The following is a 25,022-nucleotide window of genomic DNA, read 5'->3' as shown; positions in this document are numbered from 1 at the left end:
AGGTTTTTTTTACGAAACATATCCAAAAACCAGAGATTTTATTTCTATCGTTTCTAAGTTATGATTTTTCAAAACCGATGGTCTGAAAAATCGTTTTTTTCAATATAGCTTTTTTCAAAAGTTTATAACATTTTAACCATTGGACCGATTCAAATAATTGACGTATCAAATTGAAGCTTGAAGTTTTTCCAAACAGTGTCAAAGCTAAAAAAACAGAGTGTCAACTTCCTTGAAAATCAGGGAATATTAGGAAATTCTAACAATGTCAAGGAAAATCAGGGAATATCTGAGATTTTCATCACCAGTCTCGAAAAAAATAAATTCAATAATCAAATAATCAAATAAACAATAATCAAATTACAATTTTGATTATTACAGTAATTAGAATGTTAATTATACCAAAAAAAAATGTATTTGACTAGTTTGACTCTCTGTAGGTTTTTCAGTATATGTTGTTTGCTTTTGTCTGTAGGTGAACTTAGTCCTTCCGAAGGGTAAACAGCACAAAAGTAGACGGCTTCTATATTCGAGCTGTTTTTGCAGACATTTGGCAGATATGATCGAGTAACCAGAAGAGAGGTACAATAAAATCATAATGTTGGTACGCTTCACCGACTGTTAACTGATTCAAATTTTCATCGTTTATTTATAAAAAAAATATTTGTGTGTTCCAAAAATATAATATTACTATTATCTGTAACATAGGAAGCATAACAAAACTAAGTTCAAAATGGCCGGTAAAACTAACTGCAAGATCCGAGGATTTCGTTATGGTTGATTGCAACTAGCTAGTGTACACGTTCTGTTCCATATGCCGTTCCGTTCCATATTGCAGTTTAACTACAATCAATTCTCTACCTTGGTTCTTCTTCGAAAACTATCGATAAATTCATGCTTGAAACCCATACTATCGAAACTGAGATGCTGTGGTGTCTGGAAACAGATATGTGACATAAGTCACTTCTGAAAAGACATGGTTGTTTCATGTTTCATGACAGCCAGAAAGCTGAAAAGGTCTAACTAAGTCGTGATAAAATGAGCTCTATGATGATGTTTGGCTTTGTTTGGAATGTTTGGAATGGATGAATTGATTAAAAAAAACTTAAATTTTACGACAGACAAATCTTGGTCTTATGAAGCGTATTCTACGACGAAAGTCGTATCCTCTTTTGATCTTTTCGGCCTTAGTTCCGATCGAAATTTGACAGGAAAATGATTCTAGAAGCTTTTGACTATTGACTATTTTGATATTTGATTGATTTTGGACGTATTGACATTGGAGCTCCAGCAGACTTAGCACTGAAGCAATATTACTAGCAACAAATGCAACAAGTTTGCTCACTATGATCTGAAAAATGGAAATTTTTTGGGAAGAATGGGTTTACGTAACTTTTTACCTAAAATGGTCTTCTGCTTTTCCATTAACACCGAATGTTTTTATGAAAACATGCGTGAGGAAACAGTTGTACTATGCAAATTTATGATACTATGTTCCAACTTGGATAACATCATACGTTCATAAGCTTCATTGTTTTTGCCAATCAAATGTTTCAAGTTATAACTACAGAACTAGTAAAAAGAAATGATTGCAAGTCTACAAGTCTTTTTCTAAAACATTACTGGAAAATCACGGAATATCAGGGATTTTTTTCGGATTTTGAGTTGACACCCTGATTACATTGAAACTGCATATGTATTCCTCTTCAAACAAATATCTCGAGCGCTGACATTTGTTCTACCGCTTCCATGAACTCGCTGATTTGCAATTACGGAGAATTTTTACAAGATTTGAAATTCAGATAATTAGATTCATTTGTTTTGACATGAAGTTGACTACTCTACAACCGATTTTAAGTGATGACGACTGGCCGAATCAGACTAAAACATACCGTTGCCGCTGATCTGCGAACATCTAACTATTTGACGTAATTGTTTTAAATATGAGGAAATGCTGCTGCGTCTTGAATCCACAACCCCATTAGAAGTCCTGCATGCTTTATGGCTACCAAATTCTTGTTGAAATATTGGTTGGTTTGCTGACACTGCAAGACATACAATAATTAAAGCAATATTTTTTTTTAGAAATTGAATATAAAAAATCAAATATCATCCAAACGGATTGTTAGATAGCGAACAGATTTGCTGAATTTTATATTCATAGTGATCGAGAACCGTGAAACGCAGTGTTTATCAATGGAGTTTTCGAAATTATGCCTCTGCAACGATGATCTGCTAAACGTAACCAGCGAGTAAATTTGATTTTACGAATTTCATGGTAATGTAATTTTTCTCACGTCAACTTCAGTTTGTTCATGATATAATACCGGGCCATGTCTCTCTTCTCTCAACCAAACGAAAAAAATCGCACATTCCATTCCAGTATAGTTCTATGTTTATGTTGTGGCTTCCTAACACAATTAGCACATATTAGCGCGCTCCCAGTAGACGGCCGATATGCGGAAATTCTCGCTCTGTTAATTCAGAAACGATCCGACGCCACCCGTTCTTGTGCCAACCGGCTTTAATAGTTTGTTATCGTTTTCATAGCGCCTCACACCTTGAGGCAAGTAATCATAAAGAGGCATCCTCCGTGGGAATCTCTTCCCGCCGTCAAAATTAATATGCGAGAGGTTGTATAATAACCGCCCGACTGAACTACCGCTCAGCTCTCGTTGGATTTGGCCTTTGGGGGGCGCTTGCTGGGCTCGGTCTAAGGCCGAACATTTCTGACATTCTGGGGGTTCAACCGAGTTCAACCGGGTTGACGTTGGCGCAGTGACGCGAATCCCAAGTCACCAAATCTGGGAGTGTCCCAAAGCGATCGAACGAATCGCAAAGGAGTTTCGGGACACAATTGGCCAACGGCCACGCGCAGGTGTATAAGGAATGTACATCTCATTGATTTGAATAAAGAATCGGGATGGGGTAGAATTCTCGACGACCATATTTTTCCTCCAATATTTCCACACGCTGCCAGCGAGCCGAACGTGAGCGGACTCGCCAATTGGGCTTATTTATGCGAAATCGTCCGTCTTTTGACAACGACTTGCGCCGAACCAGCGGTGATGGCTGCCGATGGATGTTTCGACCTGTGGGAGGCAAAAACCTTTGATAGCCGATGTGTGTTTCTGATTTGTTTTGTGTCCTTTCGGCGCGGCCTCGCTGCTGAGGCGTGCCACTTGAATAGTGAAAATCAGGGTGAATGCAACTTATGGAGGCATTAGTCAGTGCTGCTCGTCGGAATTATTAAAGAGAAAAAAATGATGGTTATGGTGAGAAACATATTATAATCAAGCTCATACGCAAAACAATATTTCACAAATGTTGTTGCAGATGACACGCGTATGATTGTTCAGGTATTCATGTATTAGAAAGTAGAAAATATAAAGGCAACAACTGAATTCGCACAATTGCTTCAACCTGCGTGGTAACTCATTTCGCCTCAACCTCGTTCAATGGCGCGACAAATTAGTGACACTTGATACAAGCCCTTCGAAAGGTCACCAAATTTCTAGTCATCAAGTATGAGAGCGTTCCGGTGACAGTTTCGAAAGACAACTTTGCCATTCAGAAGCTCTTCCCATTCTCACAACGTAGCAAATGGAGTATTATTGCGGGCGATAAAATGCTTTGGAAATTATCCATCGCTTCGGTGATGCCAATTTGTCGCTGCCAATCCAGCGGATCATTATTTCTGTGTGTCACAGTCACTGAACAACGCGTTCGCAATCGGAACATAATTACTCGCTCTCGCTGGTGTTCAAGCTGCATTCTTGGCTTCCATATCAACTGGAACCACCTTTACGCCAGATTGATTATGCGCTAAGTAAATATCAATATGGATATTGCCAGTTCGGGTTAAGAAACCGTCTAGCCTTCTACGGCAGTACGAATGCTGGCGATGGCGAAAGACTCGGGAAGACCTTAACCACTACTCAATTGTGCAATTTTGTCTGTGTCTGTGGGTTCGCAAACTTAAACTGTCGTAGGTTGGACGATAAGACAGCAAACGAAGCGATAAGATAGCGATGTTTGGCCGTGCATATTTCAATACGGTTACGAATTATTAGGCCTGTTCCTCTCCGTTCTATGGTGGATGATAACGGTGTTATGATATTTTTACGTTAAACGCCATGAAAAACTTTTATTAGCCGGTTTTACCAACCACACATTGACTTTGACCAGAATGAGCCTCATGTTTGAAATTGTTGAAAAACTTGCACCACTGTCTCAGTATCACTATCACTGGATACCAACCTACGTATATGTATCTTATCAGATCGTTACGCATGCATAATATTGACACTGTGACTGTATAGTATAAGTTCACTAAATTCTGAGTACATAACGCTACAAATGTTACTCATGACTTGCTTGGAGGAGTGTGGCCGGGAAAATTCCTCTTCCGGTCATTAGAGGGACGTGATTACCCAAAAATTTTAGTGTTCACGAACGATTTGCTAATCGGTTTAGTGGGTTTGGTTATTATTTTTTATATTCATTTGATTGTGAACCGCGATTTGTCTACAACAGATGATGACAATAACTATAGTGATGATTATAGTTCCACCACATAACTCTGTAGGGGAGGTGGGGGTAATACGGACATGTTAAAAAGAATTTCAATTATATCTTTGGAAACTCATGTTTCCCAAAACTTTAAGATAGTTGTTTGCATTCCATATACTGTTTTTCGACCGGATTGGCCAAATGTTTTACGAAAAAGTGTTTTTCAATGTTTTTTTTACTGAAATTAAAACATACCGATCAGATATTTTTCGATACGGGTAATGGACATTAGAGTGCCAATGGATGTATAGAAAAAAAAGACCCTCGAATTTTCAAAGCGAACTTGATTAAAAATGTTGATACCTACGAAAAACTACCCTATCCAAAATATCTGCTCAATCGGACTTCATTTACTACTGTCGCACAGTGGTCAAAGTTTTAGTTTTCTTTGTAAACCTAAAAATCACCCATCGGGGTTTTCGAAAAAAACTTTTTGATGCCAAATGTCTTCAAATTGCATGAAACGCAATTTGGCGCTTGGTCGTTTTGACGTAGGACTACGTCTTTCATTTCTATACCAGGGTGTAAAATCAAAGTTTCGAAAACGAAACGTTACGCCGGAGACCGAGATTTTGAGCGTTAATAGCTCCTAAACAACTGAACGAACCGGTATGATAAACACTTCATTCGAAAGATAAAATGTCTACGCGTTATATACTTGTTACTTTTTGATTCAAAAACTTGTTTCAATAGTCTTAAAATTGCTTTCAAAACAGGCTATTAAAATCATCAATCGGTATATAAGCGAGCGCCGCTTGGAAGTCCACTCAGTTATAATTGAACAGCGATTGGAGCATGTTGTCGCTATTGTGGTGAAGCTCTTCGTTTATCATGAAAGCGCGGATGAACGGTGTCACCAAGAGCCTGTTTGTGCACCTTAGGCCAGAAGAGAATCCATCAGGAGTGATGCCACAAACGGTTCCCCGGGAAGAGATCGGAGCAGCCGCCACACACACACATACACGCGCGGAACTCTTCGTTTGGATGCCATTCAGCATCGAGAAAGTTTCGGAAAGATCCAATCGTTACTGAAAAATACTTTCATGCGAAAGAGTTCATTTTAATGTTTTCTATCCATGTGACACTGCGACTAAATACATTTGGTATTGTGATTTTTCAATAAAGTACAATTAACAGGTGGTTATCAAGTTAGCATTAACCACTGGTGGGCTTCGAGTATCGAGGAAAATCTGGGAAAATCTAATCGTTGCTGAAAAATACTCTACCAGTTCCCCTGGGAATTGAAAAACACATTGATGCGAAAGAGTTTATTCTAATGTTTTCTATCCATATAACACTGCAACCAAATACATTTGTGGTTTTTCAATCAATCGCAATTAACAGGAAAGCTTCTGAAAATTATTCTTCCCCATAAGTAGAAAATTTTCGTATCCAATATTGTATGCGCGCGCAACGGAAAATGTTTCGCATCGTGAAAATTATATAATTTTCAATCGATTAATGCTCAGTTGCCGAAAGTTTCAAACTCAGAGAGTTCATTCCCCTCTAGTTTGCCTTCCGAATTGACATCGTAAACCACACCTTCTCTACATTCAATCACGCACAAAAAGCATATATAAGCGATATTCTGGTGGTGAAACGTATTCATTTTTCGTGAGGACATCGACAAGGCAACATCGTAATTGAACGAGCTGGACGGCGAGGGATCGAGGGATTCATTACCTGGCCTGACCTGACCTGAAAGAGATGCAGTTTGTTTGGAACTGTGAGTGAGGGCAGAAAAGCCGATCCATCGGAAGGAGAAGAGAAGACGGCCGAGAAAGTACCAGCATCGGAAATTGGTTCCGCTTGAGGTATCGAAGCAACTGCCACACGCATACACGCGTGCAACTCTTTACGTTCGCTGGTTATCGAGAAGAATCCGGAATGAAGTGATCGTTGCTGTATAATAATCTGCCAGTCCCACTTGGACTTGAAAATTATATTCAAGCGAAAGAGTTTATTATAATGTTTTCTATCCATTTAATACTGCGACCAAATACAATTAATTGTGTGATTTTTCGATCAAGTGCAATCAACAGGTGGTTATCGAGTTAGCATTAACCACTGGTGGATTTCGAGAAGAATCGAGGAGAATCCGGAAAGATGTCGTTGCTGCAAAATAATCAGCCAGTTCCTCTTGGAATTGAAAATTACATGCAAGCGAACGAATTTATTGTAATGTTTTCTATACATATTATACTGCGACCAAATACATTTAGTTCTGTAATTTTTCAATCAAGTGCAATTAGCAGGAAAGCTTCTGAAGATTATTCTTCCCCATCAGTAGGACATTTTCGTATCCAATATTAGATGCATAAAACCTTGTACCTCCAACGTAACGCTCTCGTTTTCGAAGTCCCCCAAATATTCATTTATTCATTCATTCAGAATGAATTTAGATTCAACTTCAAACAAATGATCACTAAATCAACGATAGTCATACGTCCCCATTGCGGTTATACCATAGATATAACCCACTTCCTGTTTTTTGTCTGAAAAGTCGATTTTTGACGATTTTTTTTTTTGAAAATCCGATTTCCTTTACTTCCCCCCTTGGGTGATTTTTCGATTTTCAAAAAACTTAAATTTTGACCGCTGTGATACTTTAAACGAATTCCGATTGAGCTAATATTTTGCATAGGGTAGTTTTTCGTGGGAATCAACATTTTTAATCAAGTTCGCTTTGAAAATTCGAGATGGCCATTTTCATTGGCACTCTAATGGACATATTTGTGATATATGTAGCGTAGAGGTTTATAGCTTGTGAGAAGAATAATTTTATTCAACCAACCAATGTCCGTTAAACGATGAAAAATCAAATTAATACAGTGATATTGTGATATTGTGCTTTTCAGTAGTGTAAACGGACAGACCCTCAACTATTTTGCTATTGGTTCCATTCAGCTTCTAAAAAAGTCCACCTTTGGCGATTTGATTTCCGTTTTTAGACACAGGGCATTTCTTAGGGGTAGAATAAACAAACTTTTCACAGTCCATTTTACTCCCACTGGCAACTGCCCGTTTTACCCCACCAGTACAATTATTTGAATAATTAAAATTTTCCACTCAAAAATGAATTTACTTTTCCATATATAACAGTTCGGCTGAAAAGTTCATAAGGTTGACGTCTAGATGGCGCCTCTTGCAAAAATCTACTTGACTATCACAAAGCACCATCTTTCAATGGATATGTGTCAAAATTTAACAGCAATCGGTCGATTGGTTCGTGAGTTACAGTATTGAGAGTGAAGCAACTTTTATTATTGTGAGAAAAAATGAAAAATCACAAATCAATGAAAACGATGGCAAAATTGCATAAATTAAACTTCGAATTGCTCTGCATCCACCGTATTCTCCAGATCTGGCCCCAGCGACTATTTTCTGTTAGCAGACCCAAAGAGAATACCCGCTGGCAAGAAATTTAGGACCGATAAATTGAATTTTGCACAAAAAATAGTTTTACTGCGTTACATTGTAAACTTTCCAGCCGAACTGTTAAATAAAACCGTTTAAAAATACGGAACCGTGCAATATGTGTTTGGATTGATTTCCAACTGCGCCAAATTCCACGTTTTGATTGGCTTGCGCACCCCAGTCGTCGTCTAAAAGAAGCACCTGGTGCATGATTTTGTCCGTGTATGTCAAAGACGAATGAACTGCGAATTTTGACGTCTCTTTGATACTAACAAGATTTTCTTCATTTAGTACAGATTGGTACAAATTTTCCCGCGGGTCGAATTTCATACTATTATGCTCAGTGTTTTTCCTTGAAATCACTAGAGATTCATCTCTTGATATGAATGAAATGAAAACAAAACATATCTGTGCAGCTTGATGTGGAGAACAGATTTATGCTTCATGCATGCTTCTTTTGTTTTCCTCTTCCGGAGTTGTAGTTTAAGCAATTCTAGGATTCTACGATGGTAATTTTCAAGATCTGGAGAACGAATTCCATACCCCAAAAGTAGAATTGCTCTGGAAGGAATTCACCATTTCAGTAAACGAACATTTGCAGAGTTGGTGGACAAAAGTTGTATGTCTAAAAATAGTTGACGGTTCGCTCGCATTTTCGACGCTGTTTCTAACGTTCTCACTATGTCTCACCCCTTGGCTACCAACGAGCGATCTTTGACGTAGAACTACATCTTTCATGAAGGGTGCCAAATCAGAAAACAGATCACGTTTTTATGAAATAAAGTTATCGTTAATAACTATTGTTGCCGTGAACGGATTTTGGTGAGTTACATACTAAACGAATCGGAATATCCCTAAAATTCGTTTAATATGCTATACATTAGAATCCTTTAGTTTATAAATGGTTAAAATTCATGAAAACTTTCCATTTCCATTTCCAAGCGTTTCCATTTTCCCATACATTTGTTCTGTCCATTTGTGTGCTTTCCCGAACAGAGCTATCAAGAACGAGCAACTTATCGACGACCAACGGAGGGGAAATCGTAGGATTTAAAGTCTCCATGAACAAAGGAAAAGTAGAAAAATGAAGTGGAATACTTGCCTAGAGTATAAACAGTGGATCTCGGTGAGGCAAACTTTCATTCGGCATCGGACTGTTGAGCAATCCAGTTCACTTTGCCTTCGCTGGGCTTCGATCTAAGATTGGACCCCACCAGTGGTAATCCAACTTGGGTATCGTCGTTTGGTTTTTCTGTTCGTTTTTCGCGTTATTTGTATCGTGTGTTTTTCTTTTCGCGTCATAAACTGGACGCTTCGTGTAGTGTGTGATGAACAAGAAGAAGTGGAAGGCAGGCTCGAGCCCTGCAAAAAACGAACGCATTGCCAGGGGCAATAAAATTTCGAGGCAAGCGTCATCTAATGATGCACGCGATGTTGGTGCTGGTGGTGAAGGCTGTCGCTCTTGACAAACTCATCAGCGAATTCGCATCGATGGGTGTTACAGCAGAGTACAAGCTGTGTGACATAATTCAGTCTTTTTCCAAGCAGTTAACATTGTTTGTTTTTCGTCATCATAAGGGCTTCGTTGGGGCCTTTGAGAATGCATCAACACATTAAACTGACGTTATGGCGAAGCAGGCGTTAAGGTTGTGCGCCAAAAAATTATTTGGGGAATACCAAGCATCTTGAATGTCTTCCTGGAATGTTATAAGACATTTGGGTTCGCGTGCCAGTCGCAAAACTGCCTTCAACTAGGATTGCATTTGAACTAATATTGATCATAATGAAGCAGTGCTACTGTTTTCGAGGTGGTTGATATTAACGAAAATAGTTTATTTCGCTTGTTTAGTCACCAAGAAAGTAAATGTCGTTCTGGAATTTTGTATGTGATTTCGCTTCCCAGTAGCAAAAATTCCTCCACTAAGGGTGACAGCTGCGCTTCTCTCAAGCATGAGAAAGTAATGCAACTTTTTTCGAGGCCAGTAATATTAATAGAAGTGTTTCTTCTGAGAATAGCGCAAAATGATGAGAAGTGTTTATATTCCTAGTAATTTCAAGCCACCAATGTAATGGCTTTGTATGCATGCTATGGCTTGTTTGGCGCTTGGTTTACACTGTTCGAACGATTCCTTTGAGGCAATGGTAAATAACATGTAGCATGATATTTGACACTTGCAAGTGTTGTCATTGTTGTTGTTTCCATGCGGTGCCAACTATATATTTATGCAGTTATGAGATGTGGAATAATGGTACTGGTGCAACATGTATATAATGTAGCCGAATCTATGTGAATTGCGAAAAAAATCCACCGGAATAGCGTTCGAGGTAAATTTTCAATGCATTGACATGAAATAAATTGCGACATACAATCAGCTAGTGTATTGATTTGCGAGGGCAAGAATGAATCATCAATCAATTATCGTCAACTGATTCTACAATGAAAATATTCTACTAGGCAGTCGTTTCTAAAATTTCACAGCATTATAGAATAATATCCGAAGGTATAAACAAGCGACTTATATAAAATAACAGCGTAGTTCTACGTCAACAATGCGGTCGTATCTTGAACACAACCTCCTATATTTTTTTTCTGAATATAATCAAAATAGCAATAAGCTTCGAAATTGGTTCAGCAACGACACAACGAACGCAATTTTATAATCAAAAGATTTGATTAACACCTCATCCTACGATGTCGATGAATTTTGACGTCTGCGATACAAGAAAATTTAGTCCGATTGATCTAATAGTTTGCATAGGGTAAAATATTTAAATCAACATTTCGCAACAAGTCACATATAATAAATCGAGATTGGATTATTTATAGACAGTACATAATCGGGTTCATCTTGTAGTAGCAAAATTTAGTATTGAAGAGAACAGGTTATGATTCGTTCCAAATGGTTTATTGCTTTTTTTCAATTACCTCTGCCAATTCAGATAAATAATGGAAGGTCAAGGAAACGAGCTTCAAAATCTGCTTTTGGCTACGGCCATCATGAGACCTAGGCTCTGTACCTTTGTGTGTATATTCTGAAATATGTAAAGAACCGTTTGGAGCTAGACAACGATATGTTGATCCGTTGAAACAGACTCTCCCCCTAACGCAAGAATGAAATCACCAGCAGCGCTGTATGTTCTCGGGTGGATTTTTGGAACACATGGATATTGATGTCAATTTTTGCAAGAAAATCGTGTTTTCGAATGAGGCACATTTTCACATTGTTGACTAAGGAGTTTTCGTGTCTAAAAGCGCCTGTCAGCTACCTGAACCAATGACCGTGAGTTCAATCCAAAGGCCATCGATTGATTGATTTACAACTTGATTTTATTGATACTATAAAACCTTGTGTAAATGTATTAAAGTCTACATATGAAAATATGATGACAAATACTTTTATTAACGGATTATACGTCCCGGTATCGGCTATCACTAGGACTAGTAAGCCAGATAGTTTTCTCTAAGCATATCAACCCGCGTTAGATCAAACCAAAAAACACAGCTAAACGAAGAAAGGAAAGAACAAAATCAAATTCCAAATCATATCCTGAACCATTCAACAGAATAGAACATGGAACTTTCTTTGGGGCTACGCGCCAACCATGCCCAAGAAATTTCAACTATGGGAGCGAACAATGAAGCCGCAATCATTTGTACGAAAATTTGATTGAAATATTCTAAAAAAAACTGAAGATCCGCGAAAAAGCAGTAGTTTCGAAAATAGTGTGTTCCATACATAATAACATACGTAAAAAAAAAAATTGTTTCAACCTATGAAACCAAGAACTGACGGGCCAACGGCGCAGAGTAACACAAATTTGAAATTTACTTTATTTTGAACTGTAATGGGAATTCTTTCTATCTTAAATGCTCAATTCCAAATGAAATCTACACTCCCAAATAAACACTATCATCTGCAAATCATCAAATCATACAGTGTACAACATTCATAAGGAACTATTAAACTAATGCGTTGGTAATCGCTCTAATTGAAGTATCTTCTTCGCCTCTTTCCAGCATCCAATGTCGCTGTAGGATCGCAACACCGTTTCTCTCCACGTCTAGTTTAAAATCACCCACGCAGTTCCGTACTGTAACGGCACAAACAGAATCGGCGGCCAGCAGTGACGACGACGCGATGCCCCACAGCAGGATACAGTGGCTGTGGCCGACGTTGGCCCTCGTTGCCATCTCATGCACTGCCGTTGTGTCAACACCTGTGCAAACAACGTCACAGGCAGAGGTAAGCGATTCCTCTGGCGTCCAATTTTACATGTATTCGCGCTCCAGTGTTGAAACCGACTCCAGCAGCATCAGAGGCGACACGAAGACACGTTTCGAAACCATGAATCGTGACATAACACTAATTAAGATCAATTGAAATCTTCAAGCCGCCCTCGAATCCCAGCGATTTTTACTGGCCAGAGCTATGGTTGCGTTTAGCCGAGAAGTGCTGCCGAATTAATTGGTTCTCGGAACTGAATTTATACTCGGGGAAATATTCCGTTTCCATTGTTTCCGTATATTAATGCCGCGAGATGTGTTTTGGTTGAATGACCGAATGCTCCAAATCTCACGTCTAGTCTTTATGGTGGGACTAATGAGGAGTAACCCTGAAAGTCATAAGGTGCTCAGGCTAGGGTCGTACATAAATTCCACCGGTCAATTTAAAAGCGATGAGCATCTCAGCGTGATCTTGCCTTTTTTTTCTCCGGTGCAGCATATTCCAACAAAACCGGTCCTCTGTACCTGTACACAGCATGTGATGATGCTCATAGGTTTCCAATTATAAACGGTGATCCATCGATACCTGTCGTTGACTCATCAAATTCCTCCTCGTTGCAGAACACACAGAACACAATACCGTATCGATTGGTGATAACACCACGAACACAACATTCATTTCAGGCTAAATGGTCTTTGGCGAATGAATTCACTCGCAAATGATCTTATTATGCAGTCGAGCTCAGCCCGAAACGTTTAAGTTAATTGTGAGTGTAATCTTATTCCACCTTCCGGACAGATTTTGGCCGCCGGGCTTGCGCTTGTGCGCGTGAGGCTTTAATTGTGGGTCATATTAAGCGTTGACTTCAATTAGAGCTATTTTTAAAAACGATGTAACGAGTTTTGGAAACTGAATATGTATTAGGAGATTCGACTGACGGAGTTGTTGAGTCTGAAGTTTTCGGGGGAGTTTAAAAAAATCTCGTTGCTCGCAAAACTGGATTGAGAGAGGCTGTTGAGGCAATCGCGAATGACATGTAGAAAAAACATGAGTACGATGATCAAGCGCAACGGTTTAGGTGTTGAATGCTACAAATTTATGCAAGATTCAATTACATTACGTGATCGATTCATTGTTTTCGGTCACGCCGATAGAGTTCTTCTATTGTAAATGGATGTTTAACAATGATCAGATTAACGGTTTCTATCTGTTCGTCGCAGCAATTAAATTATTTATTATTTTCCTTACGACCTTTATCTCCATCGACACTTGCTTTATACCGGACAATTTAATGATAGAGCGAAATCTGAATCATTATTTCATCTGAATTCATGGTATCGATATCGGTATTCCAATAAGTAAAAAACGACTTATATTCTTCATATTAATTTCTGATGGTACTAACGTTCCTAGAGGAACTTCATCATCTCAACGTAATATTACTTGCGTTATTGAATTAATACTTATAGCGTTTTTGTTCAGTTTCAACCCCATTGCCACACTAACTGCGGTCAAAACGTTTTTTTATTCACTCAGTTTCAACCTAGTGTCGCACTAGGTTCGCCCCGAAAGCTGTTTGTTTCGCACTGAGATGTTTCACCGGTTGGCACTCGGGATCACCAATGTAACTCCCTTCTGATCTGATAGAGAATAATTTATCTCCCAAGCACTAATATCGCCACTAGACGTCGACGAAATCAGACTATATAACGCACACCAACAAACCACCGCATTCGTGAAACTGGAAACTTTTTTTTTTATTACAGAGTTAGTTTGGCACTAATTCAGTTTTAAAAACGAATTAGCGATTAGTTTGGATTACGATGCCAAACAACGCACCTGGAGTGGAACATGGAATCGATGACGTTTAAAGATATTCGTTAGATAGTCGGGGACCGACGCGAAAGAAGAATTTAAACCAGAGGCGTATCTTATATAAATCAACGTATTTGAATAAAATCACAACAACTAGTTTCTCTGGCTAATGGCCAACGATATCATCACTCTTTTTATGAATTCATAAATTAACTTATTGAACAAACAAACGACTGGCACGAGGTGACAAGTGGCATATTTCAATCGTTCAGTGATGTTGTAATTCTGTTTTGGTGTAGTTGATATTGATTGTAAACGGATCGATGTTTTGTTCTCAAATGACAAATAAAACGACGCGAGTGTAATTCTACACGTGTGTCTTTGTGGAGGGTTTTGTGATTAATCGGGAATCTACACTTCATGCCATTTTATGATTTTTGAAGGTAACTATAGATTTGCGGATAAGTTGTTTGACGAATTTACAATTGTTTTTTGACGTAGGACTACGTCTTTCATTTCTATACCGGGGTGTAAAATCAAAGTTTCGAAAACGAAAGCGTTACGCCGGAGACCGAGATTTTGAGCGTTAATAGCTCCTAAACAACTGAACGAAATGGTATGATAAACACTTCATTCGAAAGATAAAATGTCTACGCGTTCTATACTTGTTACTTTCTGATCCAAAAACTTGTTTCAATAGTCTTAAAATTACTTTCAAAACAGGCTATTGAAATCACCAATCGGTATATAAGCGAGCGCCGCTCGGAAATCCACTCAGTTCAAATTGAACAGCGATTGGAGCATGTTGTCGCTGTTGTGGTGAAGCTCTTCGTTTATCATGAAAGCGCGGATGAACGGTGTCACCAAGAGCCTGTACCTTAGGCCAGAAGGGAATCCATCAGGAGGAGAGTGATGCCACAAACGGTTCCCCGGGAAGATCTCGAAGCAGCCGCTACACACACACATACACGCGCGGAATTCTTTCCGTTTGGATGTCATTCAGCATCGAGAAAGATCCGGAAAATATTATGCCAGTTCCTCTGGGAATTTTAAATTACATTCATGTGAAAGAGTTTATTTGAATGTTTTCTATCCATGTAACACTGTGACCAAATATGTTTCAATCAAGTGCTATTAACAGATGGTTATCGAGTTAGTATTAACCACTGGTGGGCTTCCAGTATCGAGGAAAATGTGGAAATATCTAATCGTTACTGAAAATTATCTGCCAGTTTCTCTGGGAATTTAAAATTACATTCATGTGAAAGAGTTTATTTTAATGTTTTCTATCCGTGTAACACTGTGACCAAATACATTTGGTTTTGTGATTTTTCAATCAATCGCAATTAACAGGATAGCTTCTGAAGATTATTCTTCCCCATCAGTAGGATATTTCCGTATCCAATATTGGATGCATAAGACCTTGTGCCTCCAACGTAACGCTCTCGTTTTCGAAGTCCCCCAAATATTCATTCATTCAGAATGAATTCAGATTCAACTTCAAACAAATGATCTCTAAATCAACGATAGTCCTACGTTACCCTTGCGGTTATACCATAGATATAACCCACTTCCTGTTTTTTTTTCATTTTTTACAATTACGTATAAAAGTTTTTCTATAACTTGATACTTCATCGTTAACCCAGAAACTGTTCCGATATGGTATATTGTAAATTGTTGTTGAATTCTACGACTAATGTTTTGAATTTGTACACTGTGTCCAATTTAGATAAAACCACCTTATACACTCTGTCCAACTTCTATAAGACCAGGTGGTGATCTTGCTGCTTTGTGTCATTGTGAACAAACAATGCTTCAATTTATATTCTAGTGTGTAGTATTGGTGACTACCATACACTGCATGATTTTCATATCTATGTGTGCAAGCGCTGAGCGTAAACGAATGTTTTCGTATTTTCAACTGTCAAGTTTTTATAAGACCAGTTACATTTTCCGTTGTTTTAGTTGCTTTGATGAATTAAATCTGTAAAATGCCGAAGGGAAAAGTCCTCACGGAGAGAGAAGAAAGACAAATCGATACATTTCACCGAGAATATGTTGGCATCAGAGAAATTTCTCGTCGGATTGGAAGGTCCCATCAAGTAGTACTCAATTATCCTTAAGGATACGGTAAGAAGGAGAGAGCTCCACGTTAATCGAATGTGGATGGCCCCTAAGGGGCTATCCATAAACTATGAAGACTCAATTTTGACTATTTCAGACTCCCCCAAGTAAACTTTTGTCCATATAAAAAAATCCAAAAATTTGTATGGAACGTGGAGTCATTGTAGTTTTTGGATGGTCACCCCGGTTTACGGTACCATAACGAAAAGTTCTTCAATGTATAGGTTATCTTCACTGACGAAAAAAAGTTCAATTTGGATTGCCTCATGGTTTTAACGGGTATTGGCGTGATTTCCGGAAGAAGGAACAGTATTTTTCAACCAGGAATTTTGGTGGAGGCTCGTGCATGGTTTGGGCGGGATTCTGTGCAACCGGAAAGCTCAAAATAGCTTTCACATCATTCAAGGATTACACAAATGTTCTGGGATCCTCTCTCCTACCCTTTTTGCATGAATATCGTCACAAAAAATTCACATTCCAGCAAAATAATGCTAAACCGAAAACCTAATTTATTTAACTGGCTCGCTCTCCAGTCTTGAATCCTGTTGAAAATCTTAGAGGATCCTTGTACGCATAATCTACACTGAGGGAAAACGGTACACCACAATTGAAGAACTGAAGGTCGCAATTTTGGAAAAACGGAAAAATATCGAGAAAAACGTTCAGCAGAATTTGGCAAATAGTATTCCAATACGAATTTTCAGGGTTATTAGTCGAAATGGCAAGGTTACCAATTATTGACATGTAAATCAGTCGATAGTTTTGATTTTTTCATTGATAATACTTATGAATTTTGAAGTGGTCTTATAGAAACTGGACAGCTGAAATTATCATATTTAAGCACAATAAATAAACAAACAACTCTTTTGAAATAAAATGACGTTAAATATACTTTATTCTAAGCATTCCACAATGTATGAATGTATCTTGTTGAAATTCTAAATGTTTGTGTTGCAACGAAATAGAATCAGGGTGGTCTTTTAGAAGTTGGACAGAGTGTAGTAACGCATATAATAAGGGTATTCTATCATTGTTCAGAACTTAGTACTTCAGATGACATTAAGTTCATATAGTGTGTGCTGTCTAGTTGCTATGAGACCATTTGGATTTTCACAGTTTTGAATGTATTGAAACCATCAGAATCACCAATTTTCAGATTCAGTTGAACATCATGTTTACCTAATTTTGCAGAACAACAGAAGTTCCAAAATAGTAGTATTGAGCTCATCTACAGTAGCATACGGCTTTCTCTCGGCGTAAATTCTTCTAAATTGGATCCACCGAAGGTTTCAACTGAGTTCAAGTTCGGGGGTGAGATGACCAGTTCAGCAATCCGGAAGTTCTGAGTGTAGAAATATTTTTTTCCTCCTGTGAATTACGTCAGGTTAAAGGTTAAACTTTTTTTCGTAACTAAAGTAGCCTAAAGTTACTAAAACTTGCGAAATATTCATATAGCATTTCCCGCTCATCTCGATTGGAGAGCTTTGATTTAAGTGGAATTGAATTTATTATAATTCAGAAACGGATAGTCTTAAGATATAACGTTATTAATTATTTGTCCATGTAAAGGTGCATGTCGATCATATTCATATTTTATTAACTTTATTGAAAAGCTGAAATTTCACAAATTACGAAACTTCTTCAATTACTAAAAAATCATATCTAACTTCTTGTGTGTCTGAAGCGGCACCACAAGCCTCCAAACTTTTTGAAATAAAAACTGTATTCTGATAGAAATATGTAAAATGCTGAGACGGGTTGTTTAAAGATATAATTTTTTTCAAAATTATGTTCGATTTATGAGTATTTTTTTACAATGTATTGAATATGTTCGTTAATATATTATTAAATTTTATTGACTCTTCACCGATTTAGTCGGAGAACATACTTCAATAAGACAGCAAAATTTGGATTTTTTTTTTAAATTGGAGAGGGTCAGGGCAGCGGCCGGTTATTTGGCGTGTAAATTTTACAATTACTCGTATATTTATCTAAAAAAATTAATTAATTCAAACATCTTTACGATCTATTATCCAATGATCGAGCTATAAGCGTTCAGAATATTTTGTTATTTCCTACATGTTAAGTGTTTGAATTTTCATTTTACTCCCCATATAGTCCTATTAGACTTAGACCTACGTCAACATACTCTCTATTTTACAATACGATTGTCTATAAATCTTCAACTGAATAACACTGACTTGAGTTCATAAAAAAAAGTGCTATAAACGTCAAAATGGTCAAAGGGACGCGAAATCGAGACATGCTGAACAATGTTCGTGGTAAAATTCGAGAATATGGATACAAATTATCCTTTTTCCAGCAAAATAACACTGTGTGTAAAGTTTACTTTTTCTTCAATTTTTACCTAAGCTTTATGAAATTGTAATTGTAAAAAACAGTGCTAATCCGAAAGTTAACGATACTCTGAATATTACACGTTTATTATCTATTAGCAGACCAGGTGAACTTCGTCCCCCCCACAATTGATATTTTAATCCAAATAATTTCGAACATTCACGTTTCCCAACGAAATCATTTTTCTGAACGCGACCTATATTCCTGATAAAATAAAAAGTGGCACTCTCTACTTTTATTGCAATCAATAATTGAAGAAACGCGTTTCGAACGCAATTGATTTCAACATTTTCACATTAATTCTCATACCCATTAATTATTTCAAATTATGAAAATTCGTTAATTCTTTCTGTTGTTAAATCGTAAGGAACGGGCACCAAATTATCTCTATTTATATAGAAGTATACAAATAACACGGTTATTTAAAACCGTTAATTTTAGAACATACTCAACATACACAATTTTGCTCAGAGAAGAAAATGTAAAAGATTGTTCAAAAAAAATAAAATATAAAAAAAACATCGAAATTTTTTTTTCGAAAAATTCAATTTATGTTTCTCAAAAACGTATTTTCTATAAGATCTCATAAAAGTTTATGAATGGTCCATGAGACAATCGAAAAGTCATCCATACATCGGAGAATGGGCACTTCTACACGGAAAAAGTTTTTCTTATTGTTTCATGTTTTCTTTGAAAATCTAATCTTAATTTTGTTTAAAGTCAAAATAGCGAAATAGTATATTCGGCAAAGTTTTGGACAGTATTAGAATTTGTACTTCTGTTAAACACACAAACTTTCTGTCTTTTATAGTTTTTGAAATATATAGCATTTTTGCATGAAAAAAAAAATGTTTTACTCGGATCATTATGTGTAAATTCTCGGGATTGATAAGCTCTTGACATATTCCAATCGCGAGAATTAACTCACAAAAATTTTGCGAGTTAAACATTAGTACTAATTTCACAAAGAAAACATGAACAAGTTGTTTGAAAAACTGTTCTCCTGTAGAAGTGTCTTTCTTCCGTTTTATGGATGTCTTGTTGATTATTATATGGGATATTTTTGTTATTGAAATATATCTCTGAATTATAAAAAAACAGTTTTTTTTAGAAAAAATAATGTTAAGTTTGAAAATGTTTTTTTCCAGTGAATTTCTTTAAATTTATTTTTGTAATGTAGTGTAATGAAAATTCAAATAATTCTTATATTTCATTCTTTGACTTAAACATTTCAAAGTCTTATAGTTTTTGGGTTAAACTTACTGTAGAATCCGTTTATTATGACTCCGCTCATCAGGGTTGCCATAATAAAATCTGCGTATTTGGTTTCAAAAAATCTTTTTATCTTAGTTTTATCTCAGAAAATCTGTATCAAAATCTGTATTGAATATATAAGTTCAATTTTTGAGCATAATCTTAGCTTTAGTATCCAATCAATGATAATTATTATGAATTTGACGATGTTGATGATATCCACGTAGAAATTCGCATTCACTGTGCTTCAGTAAGAAAAATATAAACAGTGTTATTTATTTATTGTAAAGCTAGCCGATGACACATATTTTTCCATCATTTCACCTTAGACTGAACATGAGAAAGCAGTACTGCACACTACATATGAATACCAAAATGATTCTCATTCAGACTGATTCGAATGTAAATGAATATATATGGTGAGATAGGAAAAATATTATTTAGATCAAGTCATAACTAATATTGTATCGTTATTTTGAAAAATCTGTTATTCTGTATGAAAACCTAATAAATCTGTAATCTGTAACTACAGATTCTTGGTTCCAAAAAGTCAGATAAATCTGTATAAATACAGATTATTCTGTAGATATGGTAACCCCACCGCTCATATGTAATTCCACAACGAAGTTTGGTTTTCATATAAAATTAGTTTTATATAGTTTTCATATTAAATTATATATTAATTATTATACGGTTTTTTCTTCACAAAACACTTTGTGTGACGTCCGCTTATTATGACCTTTCTTCGATGTCATTATAAACGGATTCCACCGTATTTCTAAGAAAGTAAGAGAAAAATCAAAATTAAAAAAAAAATTAAGAACAAAAATGTTACGAGAAGAACATCAGTTTTCTCAAGGAAGCAGAGTTGCTTGAATGACCAATGTCTTTACACCCACAACGTTTCGCTGCCATCTGAGATGGTGTTACCAATGGCATGAATTTCGTAAATGATATCAAATAATAGTTCAAAGATTACAAGCTTTATTTTCGGTTGACAAAAAAAAAATTAAAAATGAAGGTACTGTTTTCTATCGAAGAAGCTTTCATTTCCAAATATAGTTTTCAGCAGTGTACTTTAGTTTCTTTTCGTGAAATACATCAATTTTCAAACAACTTTAGCGAAGTCTGTCTTCAATCAAACAATACTTCTCTTAAGAAACTGTCACTGTTTTTGAATTTACATTTCGATAAAAGACTGAATCTCAACGAAATGTTGTCTGTCATAAGACAATGAACAAATAGAGATTGAGTAGCTTCCATCACATTTACAATAATTTAATAGTACAACATAATGATCTGAAGCACTAGAGTTTTATAGATCGGAAACAATGATAACCCATCTGATACAAACACAACAACAATTGTTGATCGCATAATATTGAGAGGTTAAGCTCTGAATATTCGAAACCATAAATTTATTTCTGTCCAAGGAATGGTTTAGGTAGAACCCAGAAGATCCGAATTACGGAAGAGGTCATTTGTCTTCATGACAATGCTGCATCACATCGTTTGGAACATTTAGCCAGGGGATTTTATTCCACGTGACGACTCAGTCACTAGAGTTGAGTCCTTCCTATTTATACTTGTTTGCATAAATGGCACAAAACATGATTTGTAGCGTTTGGTTGTTGAGGGATTCCGTTTAAATTCAAAGATCGAAGTTTTTTTGTATTTTTTTATTTGGTTTAAATTTTGCAGACATATTCTTTATAACCAAAAATGGCATTTTGCATCATCGGTTTTCGATTTTGACTCTAGCCTTAATTTTGAAAATTTTGAGCCCCAATAAAAATAGCTTGAAAATTTTCAAAACAAATTATAGGAGGTTGTGTTCAAGACACGACTGCATTGTTGACGTAGAACTACGCTGTGGTTTGATTCAAGTCGCTTGTTTATAACTGCAGATATTATTTCATAATGCTACGAAAATTTTGAAATAACCATTCTACCAGTTTGGTAGCCCTGAAATGTTTTTTTGTACAATCATTTGACGATAATGGTTTGATGATTCATTCTTGTGCTCGCAGAGCAATACATGCTCGAAATAAGCGCAGCTGTCATCCTTAGTGGAGAAAGTTTTGCTACTGGCAAGCGAAACCAAATCACATACAAAATTCCAGAACGACGTTTACTTTCTTGGTGACTAAATAAACGAAATAAACTCTATCTGTTAATCTCCATAACCTCGAAAAGAGTAGCACTGCTTCATTATGATCAAGATTAGCGCAAATGCAATCCTAGTTGAAAGCAGTTTTGCGACTGGCACGCGAGCCCAAATAAATTAATAACATAATATTAGGCTGTCAAAAAAGTCCTGCGGCATTTTTTTTTTTTAATTTTCATTTGTTCATAAAATTAGTTACAATCATCTGTTTTAAGTCAAATATGCGACGTTTTGTTCGATGACTTGTTCCCAAAGAGATGCCAACTTCATAATACCCCTGTTATAGAAGCTCGCTTCCTTATTGGCAAAAAACTCGGATAGCCAATTTTCACAGGCCTCTTTTGTGGCTAACTTCTGACTACCTAGCTCGTTCGCCAAGGACAAAAACAGGTGGTAGTCACTTGGTGCAAGGTCCGGACTATATGGGGGATGCAAAAGAACCTCCCATCCGAGCTCCCGGAGCTTCTGGCACGTCACCAAAGAAGTGTGTGGCCTGGCGTTGTCCTGATGGGAGACAATGCGGCCTCTGTTTATCAAAGATGGCCTCTTCTTCATGAGTGCTACCTTCAAGTGGTCCAGTTGTTGGCAGTACAGGTCCGAATTGAGCGTTTGGCCATAGGGAAGCAGCTCATAATAGATTATTCCTTGACAATCCCACCAAACACACAGCAGAACCTTCCTGGCCGTTAATGAGGGCTTGGCCCACGACCGTTTGCGCTTCACGTTGTCGTAAGTAACCCACTTTTCATCGCCAGTCACCATCCGCTTCAGAAACGGGTCGATTTTGTTGCGATTCAGCAGCGATTCACATGCGTCGATACTGTCAAAGATGTTTTTTTGCGTCATCGTGTGTGGCATCCATACATCGAGCTTCTTTGTGAATCCAAGCTTCTTCAAATGGTTAATAACGGTTTGATGACTTATCCCCAGCTCTTGGCCGATGCTACGGCTGCTACTATGCCGGTCTTTCTCGGCTAATTCAGCGATTTTGTCGCAATTTTCGACGACAGGCCTTCCGGAGCGTGGCGCATCTTCGACAACATCTACACCAGAATGAAAACGTTGAAACCATCGTTGTGCGGTGGAAATGGAAACTGTATCGGGTCCATAAACTGCACAAATTTTATTGGCAGCTTGAGATGCATTTTTGCCTTTGTCATAGTAGTACTGTAAAATATGTCGGATTTTCTCTTTATTTTGCTCCATATTTACGACACTATAACTCACGAACGACTTAACCAAACAAAACACTGTCAAGGACTATATTATAGCGCGCAAAAATACCTTTCCAACAAGCTATAGTATGACTCGATACAATGAATACAACTAGAACTACGCGCTTACAACGACACCTCGCGGAAATACCGCAGAACTTTTTTGACAGCCTAATATAACTTATTGAATAACTTGGTAAAAAAAATTTTTTGGTGCACAACCTTAACACCTGCTTCACCATAGCGTCAGTTCAATGCATTGATGAAAGAATACAAACAATGTTAACTGCTTGGAAAAAGGCTGAATATTTTTTTTATAATAATCCGTTTATTTTTACAGGCTCAGTTACATAGGTTCAAAGGAACCACGCTCTGAACTATATTTTTACTAGAAAATATAAACATGTTTCCTTAATTCTATAGTTAATAAAATAGGAAACCGATTATTCGTGGTCGACTCGAGTTTAAAGGCTGAATATTTGCTTCAGCAGAGATTCATTACTAGTACCCTAGCGTAAATATTACCCTCCCGCTGTCTTCCCTCCTTGTTTATATTTATCATTACGACTGCATAATTTGCAACACCAAATAATCGTCAATCATAGCATAAAAAGCATAGCATAAATTAGGCGAGTGTTGCATCGTTACAGGGCCAATGCACACGGGAGCAGATACAAATGGGGTTTCAGCGTAGCGAAGATGCACTATTTTCACGTATGGGTTATGAAGCACGCACATACGTACACAAATATCCATGTATCGATGGCTTGAAGCAACTAAATATACACACAACACACTATTTGAATGCAGAACGATACTTTGCCTTCCTTCCTTGCTTGAGACTTTAAACTTCTTCAGTTCATTCGTCTCTAACCTTCAAAAAGGCCCTTGGCAACTTTACTTCATCCATCATATTACTCCTCCACCCCTATTGCCTTGAGAAAGGCATTCGATCCCTCGCCGTCCAGATTGCCCAGCAACGATGTTGTTCAGACGATTTCCTCACGAAGAATGAAAGTTTGACTCAGCGAGATCCACTGTTTATACTCTAGGCTAATATTCCCCTTCGTTCTTCTTATTTTCCTTTGATCACGGAGACTTTACATCTTACGATTTCCCCTTCGTTGCTCGTTATTGACAGCTATGTTCGGGAAAGCACACAAATAGACAGAACAAATGTATGGGAAAATGGGAATGTTTCCAATTTTCATCAATTCAAACCATATACAGACTATGTGATTGTAATGTATAGCATATCAAACAAATCTTAGGGAATTTCTGATTCGTTTGGTATGTAAATCCGTTCGCGGCAAAAATAGTTATCAACGTTTATTTCATGAAAACGTGACCTGTTTTCTGATTTGGCACCCTTAATGAAAGATGTAGTTCTACGTCAAAAATAAACTCAGAAACGGTCGGTTTGATTAATTTGGTGTCCTCCGCAATGTTTTAGGTTAGTATTGGGGCTTTAGAAAATATCTTAAAAAGTCTTAAAATTAATTACATGGAACGTCGACATATACTGTTATCTAAATTTTTTTCTCAAAAATAAACTTTTTGGCACTCGGTTGTTTTTTCATCTGAAAAGTAAATTTTTTTTTGAGATAACAGTAAATATCGGCATTTCATGCAATTTTAAATTAATTGACACAAAAAAATTGTTTGAAAAACCCCGATTTCCCTTGGGTGATTTTTCGTAACTCTCTCGAATCTAATTTAAAATGGCTCAAATGAACTCTCAGCCTTAAGAAAGGCTTTAAACACATATATCGCTGGCTGGAGCAAGACTGTTCACGCTATGCCGACCACAAGACCATGTACAACTTTTTTGGTTTTTTTTTGAATATGTTGTTATCGCTAGTTTGACAGATGGTACAC

General features: G+C 37.0%; 1 protein-coding gene across 6 annotated transcripts in view; it reads left to right on the top strand.

Moving 5' to 3' along the window:
• Nucleotides 1-25,022, top strand: part of LOC129764865 (matrix metalloproteinase-14) — a 104,635-nt gene that overhangs the window by 15,156 nt on the left and 64,457 nt on the right. For all 6 annotated transcript variants that reach the window (XR_008741269.1, XR_008741268.1, XR_008741267.1 and 3 more), the window contains exon 2: nucleotides 12,005-12,230. Coding sequence is in view for 2 of the 6 variants with exons in the window: in XM_055764416.1 (XP_055620391.1) it covers nucleotides 12,126-12,230 (105 nt within the window). In the remaining 4 variants the exon portion in view is untranslated. The remainder of the gene's footprint in view (nucleotides 1-12,004; nucleotides 12,231-25,022) is intronic.

The sequence above is a fragment of the Toxorhynchites rutilus genome, chromosome 2 (assembly GCF_029784135.1).
Source record: "Toxorhynchites rutilus septentrionalis strain SRP chromosome 2, ASM2978413v1, whole genome shotgun sequence".
Classification (NCBI taxonomy): domain Eukaryota; kingdom Metazoa; phylum Arthropoda; class Insecta; order Diptera; family Culicidae; genus Toxorhynchites; species Toxorhynchites rutilus.
Note: the sequence above shows the minus strand (reverse complement) of the source record. Positions and strands in the feature narration are given on the sequence as shown.